This window comes from Chiloscyllium plagiosum, chromosome 38, assembly GCF_004010195.1.
Source record: "Chiloscyllium plagiosum isolate BGI_BamShark_2017 chromosome 38, ASM401019v2, whole genome shotgun sequence".
Taxonomy (NCBI): Eukaryota; Metazoa; Chordata; class Chondrichthyes; order Orectolobiformes; family Hemiscylliidae; genus Chiloscyllium; species Chiloscyllium plagiosum.
The window spans coordinates 16,893,111-16,903,632 of NC_057747.1; the positions used below are offsets into that span (position 1 = coordinate 16,893,111).

General features: G+C 40.0%; 1 protein-coding gene across 17 annotated transcripts in view; it reads right to left on the bottom strand.

Annotated features, from left to right (window-relative positions):
* Window positions 1-7,195: 7,195 nt before the first annotated feature.
* The window catches only part of dlg5a (discs, large homolog 5a (Drosophila)), a 233,889-nt gene continuing 230,562 nt past the window's right edge, over window positions 7,196-10,522 (bottom strand). For all 17 annotated transcript variants that reach the window (XM_043678989.1, XM_043678987.1, XM_043678993.1 and 14 more), the window contains one exon: window positions 7,196-7,605. In XM_043678989.1, the coding sequence (XP_043534924.1) occupies window positions 7,502-7,605 (104 nt within the window). In that variant the 3' untranslated portion in view covers window positions 7,196-7,501. The remainder of the gene's footprint in view (window positions 7,606-10,522) is intronic.

A 10,522-nucleotide genomic window follows, 5' to 3' on the forward strand; every position in this document is an offset into this window, starting at 1 on the left:
ATTGCTTGTAAATATTATCACAGTCATTATTTATCTGACACTAGCTTAGGTAATGTAGACTAAGTATGAAACTTAGGGCAGCAAAATAATATTACTTGAGCATTGATATTTGATACCCTTGATTAATATACCAGAACAGGTCTCATTAGCATGAAGTTACACCTTATTTGATGCAAGGCTACTGTGCAACGTTTAGTAAATAAGAGAGTAAAATTCAATTGCAAGTATCCAGTGTTCAACAGGTGGAGCTTGTACAGTTCCGAGATCATGGTTTGACCAGAAATTCACTGAACTTGATGGACTTCACAGGATTATATCCCAGATATAGGTTTGCTCGCTGAGCTGTAAGGGTCATTTTCAGATGTTTCATCACCATATTAAGTAACATCTTCAATGAGCCTCCAGATGAAGCACCGGTGGTGCATATTTTATATGTTTTGGTTTCCTTGGGTTATATCCCATTAGCTCAGGCTATTGCTGAGCATAACTTAACTTTTGAGGGGTTTTTACTTCATTACTATTGCTGGATCAGATTTGCAAGTCAAGACTTGAGTTAACTTCAGGAGATAACATTGGGGAGATGACGGCTAAGTGGTATTCATGCCCGTCTGTTAATCCACACAGCCGGATAATGCTTTGAGGACCTGGGTTTGAATCCTACCATAACAGATGGTAGAATTAAGAGTCCAATGACAACCATGAAATCATTGTTGATTGTCAGGAAAAACCTATTTGGTTCCTTCCCTAATCTAGCCTACATGTGACTCCAATGTGGTTGACTCTCAATAAATTGGGCAATAAATGTTGGTCTAGCCAGTGATGTCCGCATCCAAGAATGAATTAAAAAAAAATGAAGATGGTCAGCAACTAATTTGTATCACAGACTAATATCCAAATTCCACCATAAATCAGAGATGAACTGAGATGGCAGGCCTCATAATGAGAAAGTTTAAATGGAAATAATCTAAAGGTGGGTCTTGCAGATTTAGAACATAGGACATTACAACGCAGTACAGGCCCTTCGGCCTTCAATGTTGTGCCGACCTGTGGAACCAATCTGAAGCCCATCTAATCTACATTCTTCCATTCTCGCCCATATGGCGTGCATTTCACATGATGGAACAGTGACATTTTCACACTTTATTCTGTTGTGGAAACTGGGCATATATATGGGAACACCACCACCTCCAAGCTGTCGCTGTTTCTTCATTGTCACTGGATAAACAGCATCATGGGGTACCTACAGCAAATGGACTACAGTGGTTCAAGAATGTAGTTCACCACCACTTTCAGAAAGGCAACTAGGGATAAGCAATAAATGTTGGCTCAGCCACCCACGTCCATATCATGAGTGAATTTTTAAAAAATCCTCAGGAGACAGGTTGTTAATATGCTGTCTTGGAAATATGTAATCTTTATAGTTTGTAAGGATAGCCTACTTGTGTTTTGGCTTTGCTGGAAGGCATTAGAATTTGACAGAAATGAGTGCCTATCATCCATTCCATATTTTATAGAATAATGTTCAGTCTGTTCTTTTATCCCTCCTTCGTTGTAGTAATTCCACTTCAAATCTTTGATGGATGCTGGTGTAGTCCCCAAATCTCGATATGTAATAATTCTACTCTCTCAACTTGTGTATTTCAGGAACGGATTATTAAATATTTGGTAAACTATAATTCTAACATTTCTATTACAATACCAAAGTTTCCACCTCAGAAATCCTACACCCTATTTGTATTTGATGTTATCAGCTGTAGAATCCCCAATAATTATTTTAAATGTGAACATATACCAGTTGTATAATTTGATTTCAGAATGTCTTTGCTGGGTTATCACTTTTATTGTTGATTCACATGATGTAATATTTTTGGCATTGAATGCCATCTCCCATTAGTCTTTCATATTTGCGATTCCAGTAGATTATTTTGCTGTGAATTGATATAATCTTGTTTTCCTTAATTCATAAATCACAGCTGCAAATACATGGGAAGGTTGTTTACTTACGCCAAGAAATGTCCCAACAGAGTCCCAACATTCCAGGGGGTTATTTCCAAGAGACGATAATTCCCCAAATGCCACTTTTTGTTTTCTATTGATCAGAAACTGCCCGGATCCAACTTAATAATGCTCTGTTGATTTCACTGTGGTGGAATTTGAACAAGAGCTTTTCACGAAGACCTTTGGCATAGGCTTTTGACAATCAGTTTTGTCACGTGCTTTAATTTCTTTCAACACTTGAAATTAGCACATTGAAGCACAGCTTTTGCAGACTGTCATTCAACCTTTTCAGTGATGATAAATGAAAAATCCATCATTATTATTTCTGCAAACTTAAGTCATACAATGGGTTACAGAACAAAGAAACTTCAGTTTACCAATGCTTTCATTCCCTTTATTTTGATCATATGTTACACCAAAATAAGAGCCATCAAGCAGTTCTTTCAGTGAAAGTTACTGTCTGTTAGTTTCACCAATGAGCAAATAGAGGGCAAAATGTTACAGATGATAATACACTGACCACAGACTGGCACTTGACCAGTTTGAAAGGCACTTCCAGCATCTCCCTCAATGTTTTCATACACTACAATGTCCAGGGCAATGCTCTCAAAAGCAGTTTCTTTTAACCCCTTATCCTGCAGAGGTTAGTTTGGAAAATTGGTAAAATTAATGAGTGATTGAAATGCAGATGATCTCTGCTCTCAAAACTAAATGGCAATGTAGTGCATAAATCATAGAATCCCTATAGTGTGGAAAGAGGCAATTTGGCCCATTGAGTCTACACTGCCCTTCCAAAGCACATCCCACCCAGATCTACCTTCCTACCCTATTCCATAAACCGGCATTTTCTATGGCTCATCCACATAATCTGTACATCTTTGGACTGTGGGAGGAAACTCATACAGACATGAGGAGAATGTGCAAACTCCATACCTGAGGCTGGAAGTGAACCCGGATCCCTGGCACTATGCGACAGCCATGCTAACTAATGAGCCACTGATAACAGAAGAAACCTTTTATACTTTTAAGTCTGTAATTTTTTTGGGGGGTAAACACTGCTTGATTTATACCAACTGTTATGATATTTCTTCAACAAATTTAATGCCAATTTGTCTCCTGGCATTACTGAGCATGGCTATCATGGACCTAATCTGGATGATTTAAAACTTTTGAGGATGCATTTTGTGACCTCTATATTTGTGACCTTGCCCTTTCAAACTGTACTTTAGCCTCACCGCAGCTGCTTTGGGCTCTTTCATAACTCCTACAGTATTCCAGGACAACAGATCCTGTTTGCCATTCTCCTCAACAGTTAGGCTAAGTGCTGTAAAAATGCTTCAGTTCTCAACAGGGTAAGCCATGGCACCCTCGATCAACAGCTAGCAACTGAAACAGCTCTCATTTGCATTTTACAGAGGACAAACACCCATTCTCTCTGATATGTAAAACAAGCTTCTTTAGCTAACTCCTTAGTAGTCAAACAATACAAGGACAAACATTTCTAAGCAGGAGAGAGGGATACAAGGAATTATTAGACAATAAATGGAGGAGCAGGCAAGGCAAGGGGCTTGCACCAGCAGTCAGCTTCACTGAGAGGAGTGGGTGAAGTGAGGACTATTGCACAGCAGCAAACAGACCAACGGCCAACCTGAGTGGGACTTGGGCTCTAAACAAGAACAGGATTTGGAGATGCCGGTGTTGGTAAATGTACAGACTTGTATATATGAAAAATAAATTTCGATGCCTGCATGTAAAGCAATGTAATGTGTGCACAAGAATAGCATGACCAATTGTATAGAGATCCAAATAATTTTATGAATAAAGTATGTTTTTGAAATTAAAAAAAAGGATTTGGAGATGCCGGTGTTGGACTGTGATGTACAAAGTTAAAATTCACACAAAACCAGATAGTAGTCCAATAGGTTTATTTGGAAGCACCAGCTTTTGGAGCGCTGCTCCTTCATCAGATGGTTTGTTCAACATTGTCCTCTGTAAAATGCAGATGAGAGCCGTTTCGGTTGCTAGCTGCTGATCGAGGGTGCCATGGCTTACCCTGAGCACTTGCACAGCACTTAGCCTAACAGTCGAAGAGAATAGCAGACAGGATCTGTTGACTTGGAATACTGTAAGAATTATGAAACAGCCCAAAGCAGCTGCAGTGAGGATAAAGTACAGTTTGAAATGGCAAGGTCATAACCATCTGATGAAGGAGCAGTGCTCTGAAAGCTAGTGCTTCCAAATAAACCTGTTGGACTATAACCTGGTGTTGTGTGATTTTTAAGAACAGGATTGTTTTGGCTGTAAGAGACAAAGCATATGGCAGTATGACCAAGACTTGGTTGAACATAGGCAGGATTGACAGCTCATCATAATAATTTAGTTATTATAAGATAAACCTTGCTTTTAAAACAAGTGGTAAATACCGACCAGCAACTGAATAATAATCTAGAATTAGATCTATTTCCCCTTAATGCTAAACACCCACACAATACAAAGGTATCCACAAAAAGAAGGGCAAAAGGAAAAAAACACAACTGACCCAGGTAAAGGAAAGTAAAGGACAATATGACAATCCAAAGGATTTCTCGTCAACAAAATCAAATTGCTGTCAGCTATAGACTAATGGAAAATATTCATTTCAGACCAAAATCAAGAATTTGGAAAGTGCCCATGGTTCAGTTTCTCAGGGCTTATCGGGCAGTCAAAAGTACTGATATTTGGAAGCTCTATCAGATTCTGAGACATGCTGAGAGAAAGGGGGAGATACACAGGCATTTTCTGAAGTTTCCTCCTCGCTGCCTATTTGGTGTTTACTCAGCAAGTTGACACTTAGTGGAAGATGGTCCTACTACAGAAAAAAAGAATTAAGTATTAAAACGTTATAGGGCTAATAGTGAAGATTTGATGTTTCTTGTCACTGTTGGTTTAACGGTTTGATTTTCTAGACTTTATGGTGTGATGCTCACGATGATGAGACTGCATTTTTTCCATTGTGACAAAGTCACAAAAAACAAGTTTTCTTTTGTTAGGTTCACTCTGTTTGAGGTAACAAAGATTGATCAGCATTACATCATATGTTTGTGTTCAATTAGCTAACCTTTACAATGAAATATTGCGTATGAATATGCTGAAGTCTTAAATTCGACATATCTTTGGTATAACTGTTTATTAAAGACTAGATCTACCAGCCTCTCTCATGCTGTCTTCATCATGAGAATGAAAAAAAATTCTAATGATCTCATCAGGGATTTTACTCTCATCAGCTCAAGCTAAGCAGGCTATAAATTTCTAGTTCTGATTTATTGCCCTTTTTGAATTTTGTTAGTCTGCAAGGAAATAATCCCTGGTTCAAAGAAGTGTTCAATATATGGGGAAACTCTCATTTGCACATTTCATTGAGCATTCTCCTTTGTTTGCCCAAGATACTGTTGGGAATCAGGTCAACTGAAAATTTCTAAACAAGATTAACAAGGTTTTTGTTTGAGAGGAGAACTGAGTGTTATGGAATGGAGGTCAGGGATGGGACTGCATGGACCTAATCTAGATGAGCCATGATCTAACAGAATGGCAGAACAGACTTCAGAAGCTGGATAGCAGTCTCTAGTACCTTGGATGAAACCATATCAATCAAATTAGGGAAAAAAAAATCTAAACTCAAGCTGCTTATCTAGATTTCACCAAGTTAATTTCAAACAAAATGGATAGTTGGAACAAAAACACATGTTGGATATCAGAAATTGACCTTTATTCTTATACTAATCAATTGCTTTACATTTGATACAAAGTAACATTCTTTTCTCAGCACAGAAAAAAAAACATCAGTACCTGTTTGCTCTGTACCATTTCTGTCACACTCTGACTGTGCCTTCAACAACTTACACTGGCAGGTGGTGCGTAGGGATCAAGTCACTGGATCAGTTGGATTTACATGTTGAGCCAAAATGAAAAATCCAACAGTATGATTGGGCACTTTGAATGTAAAAGGGAAACTTCCTCATTGCTAGATCAAACTGTTATAGAAGTAATTGAATTGCTCTACATACCTGCAGTATGTGAAGTCAAGTGAAAAACCTTGCCCAATGCTACTTCTGGCGCTAATTCTAATTTAAAAAGTGTTTTTTAAAAAAAAAATCAAGTTGTTAAAATGTCAAACAACCTTTTGTTCTTTAAAAACATCCCTTTTTACTACAGAATTCAAAAAATTAGCAGTTTCATTGAATGTATGAAAGGCTCTCATGCACCAGGCAATTCATGAAATGTAAGGAACAGTCTTATGTTTCTTTATACATTGAAGACTGTAGGTACAGGAGGAAACTACGCTTAAAAATGACACAAACTGGAGGACCAAAAGCAATTATCCTGTATTAGGCATACAGGATTCACAAGTGCAATGTGAAAAGATGATATTAATGTTGACAATTTGGCACAATATATTGGGGACAGGAGTGGGGGTTGGGGGTGGACAACATAACATAGACATTGCATTGCAGATTCAATGACCAATTTCCAGACAGTGGCAACTCTACAATTACTTACTGTGCCTCAAAACTACATTTACTTCGACAAAATCTCCAAGCAAGGGAAATAGTGTTTCAAAGTTAAATAAATCTGACTGCTACACACTCTGAATTAAAAAAAAAGCTCAACATATACTGCAAAATTGCACCAAGATGAGTTTCTTCAATATATACAGCTTTTAGAAAGTGTCATATCAGCATGCCAGGCCTAGCTAATAGCTCTTTACCCCTTGCTACATATCATTAGGCCCAACAATTAAGGTATTAGTTTATACAATATGATCAGATACATTATGCTGCTTAAATATCAAGATCCATGCAGAAAAATATATTTTCAACAGACAAAAACAAAAATGCAGTGGTCTGCCCTTTAAAGGAGTGCACAAAAGTTCATAGTCCACTCCAAACAGTACCAATCACAATATCTTTTCCCACATACATGATCACTCTGTACCAATTTTATTAGGTTTAATCTGCCAGTAGAATCACAGGACGCGAGCATGTAACCAGCTAAGCATGTCTGTATGCATGCACAAACTTCACCCCATTCAGAAGAGTTGTCTTATCCAAAATACAAAGAATAAGAGATAAGGATATAAACATTCAAGTAAACATTTAAAACAAATACTCAGGAAATATTACTTGTAAACGTGTGTTCTAAGTTTTAGTTGCAGCATCACTTTTATTTCAAATTTTATTTGGGGGAGTGGAGAAAGAAGGTAGAATAAAATATTTTAAAATCAGTCCTGAATATATCCAATTTGAAGGGTATTTTTGTAACAATGCCAGAGTACAGCAGATGCCAGGTCAATGTGTATTTAAAAAGGTTTGACCCAACACCCTCAGAATGAGATTCATTTTCTGTTCACTAGAAGTACATTGCCTGTTCTGTGTAATTTGCAATCTTCAGATTGTGTACTCAATACGGCAATTGTCAGGTTTCACACCTTTACGGCAAAGGAAGTTTGAGCTGCCCAAGTGCGATCCTAGAGTGTTCCAGCTGGAATCCACAAAACTTTGTTTTGTTCTTGATCAACAATTGTCATGATCTGAGTGCAAATGTAGGGCAGGCTGCCGCCCTGGACAATACCTGCAAAGAGACAGAGATGATTAATAATTAGTAAGTGACTGTCATTTTGTAAGGTTTCTTTGATATCAAAAAGGGCAAACCAATGACAGGCTAGAATTTCCATACACAATCACAAGTATAAAATCACACATCAGTATTACACATCTTTGAGCCATGTGAGGACATCTTCCCTGTTCTATATTGATATTGAAAGGGATGTAACAATGGAAAGTAAATTATGCAATGGAAAACAATATTCCTAAAACTAAAATAAGTACATCAATATAGCATGTATTTAAAAGCAAAGTCATTTAAAACTGCAACATTCTCCTACTTTTGCTTGTCTTCCAAAGGCAATGATTCATTGGTGAGGCATCTGGTATGTTGCCTTACTCATGTGGCCCTTTCACCATGTAGGAATCGGCCACTATTTTCAGTCAATCTTACAATCTAACTGTTGAGGAATCAGGCTTAACATTTCAGGTCCGGCAACCCTTCCTCAGAACTGAGGGTAGTTAGGAAAATATCGGTCTATATTGCAGAAGATAGAGTTGGGGGAGGGGGTACGACATAAATGGAAATGGGAATATAGCCCAAAGAGAGAGAAGAACAATTGGATAGACATGGGAATAAATAACAATCTGGCTAAGAGGGCAAACATCTGTTAATGGAGATTGTTAGTGGCTAACAATAAGTGGAATGGCAGATTGACTAGGCCGGGTAGGGTGCTAGGACATGGGACAGTTCAGACCAGAAAATTATTTTTCCTGGAGGAAAAGTCTGAACTGTTCCCTCCCCACCACTTCCTTCCACTTGGCCAATCTCATCCTCATCCTCAACAACTTCTCTCTTATCTCCTCTCATTTTCTTCAGGTCAGAGAGTTGATCATGGGTACCCGCATGGGCCTCAGTTATGCCTCTCTCTTTGTGGGGTACATGGAACAATCTTTGGTCCAGTCCTATTCCAGTCACAATCCTTTCTCCGATATACGATACCATCGGTGCTGCTTCCCTCTCTCGTTCGGAATTGGACAGGTTTATCAATTTCACTTCCAGTTTTCTCCATGCCCTCACTTTCACCTGGTCTATTTCTGACTCCTTCCTTCTGTTTCCTTTTTTGGGGATAGACTGGCCACTAATATTCACTATAAACCCACTGACCCCACAGCTACCTGGACCATACATCCTTGCACTCCATTCCATTTTCCCAGTCTCTGTCGCATATGTTTCATTGATGCCAACTTTGACAAGGGTGCCTTCGAATTGCCCACCTTCATCCTCAACCGAGGATTCCCCAGGACCGTTCTCTAGGGTCCTCAACCAGGCCTGACCCAGCTCCCGCACCTCTGCCCCCACCCCCTTTCTTCCCTCCTGCAACAGTGATAGGGTTCCATTGTCCTTACCTACCATCCCATCAACGTCTACATCCAGACGATGCTGCCATTTCTGCCATCTCCAGCGAGATGCCACCACCTGACACATATTCTCCTTCCCTCCCTTGACCACCTTCCGCAGGGACCATTCCCTCTGGGACACCCTGGTCCACTCTTCCTCGACTCCCAACACCACTCGACAGCCCAATGGCACCTTCCTCTGCAACTACCGAATCTGTATCACGACCCATTTACCTCCTCCTTCCTCAGTATCCAAGGGCCCAAACATACCTTCCAGATGAAGCACCACTTTACCTGCACTTCTCACCATGTAGTCTATGGCATTCGCTGCTCACAATGTGGTCTCCTCTACATTGGGGAAACAAAGAATAGACTGGGTGACTGCTTCGCAGAACAAACTACGTTCTGCCCGCAAAAAAAAAGAGCCTGAACTTCCAGCTGCCTGCAACTTTAACATACTACCCTGCTCTCTGGCCAACATCTCTGTTTCAGGCTTGCTGCAGTGCTCCATCAATTCTCTTCTGCTTGGGGACCATGCAGCCCTCCCAACTGAATAGCTAGTTCAATAATTTTAGGGCCTGAACTCTCCCATGTCCTAGCTCCTACCCACACACCAGGTCCTCTTATCTCAGTCTGCCATTACACATCAACTAATGCTAGCTACTAACAGTCTCAATTAACAGCTATTCAGGCTCCGAGTCAGATCGTTATCCACTCCCTTGTCTGTCCAACTGTTCTTCTCACTCATAAAACTGAAAGAACTATGCATACTGTGAATGAGAAACAAAAGCCAGAAGGTGCGGGGAGAGCTCAGCAGGTCTGGTAGCATCTGTGAAGAGAAATCAGAGTTAATGTTTCAGGTCCAGTAACCCTTCCTCAGAATGGAGTTTCTCTTCACAATGCTTTTGCTTCACAGAACCTGCAGACCTGCTGAGCTTTTCCAACAACTTCATTTTTTGTTCTTCTCTCTCTTTGGGCTCTATCCCCACCTGTTGTTTACCCCATCCCCTTCACAACCATTCAAGGAGCAGGAGAGTCAACGCTTCGAGCATAAGCCCTTCATCAGGAAAACTGATGCTTATGCTCTCCTGACTCTCCTGCTCCTTGGAAGCTGCCTGACCTGCTGTGCTTTTCCAGCACCACACTCTTTGACTCAGATCTCCAGGATCTGCAGTCCTCACTTTCTCCCAGATTGTGAGGGCGCCCAGAGGAAACAACAAAAGCAGTGACAGTGATAGTAAAGTAGATGGGTCGGATCTACTGAGAGGAAAGCTAACAATACACAGCCGAAGGACAGTGAGGGATGTAACAGAAATGGAAAACAGAGGTCATACTGTGAAGTTGTGGAACTCAATAGTGAGTCCTGTAGGTTGTAAAGTGACCAAGTAGAAAATGAAGTCTTGTTCCTGCAGCTGGTGTTGAATTGCACTAGTATACAGTAGTAGGCCAAGGATGGAAATGTTAGTAATGACCACAAGGTGGTTTAGTGGAATAGGAGTTGAAACTTTATTGCTGGAACAGCACAGCAGGTCAGGCAGCATCCA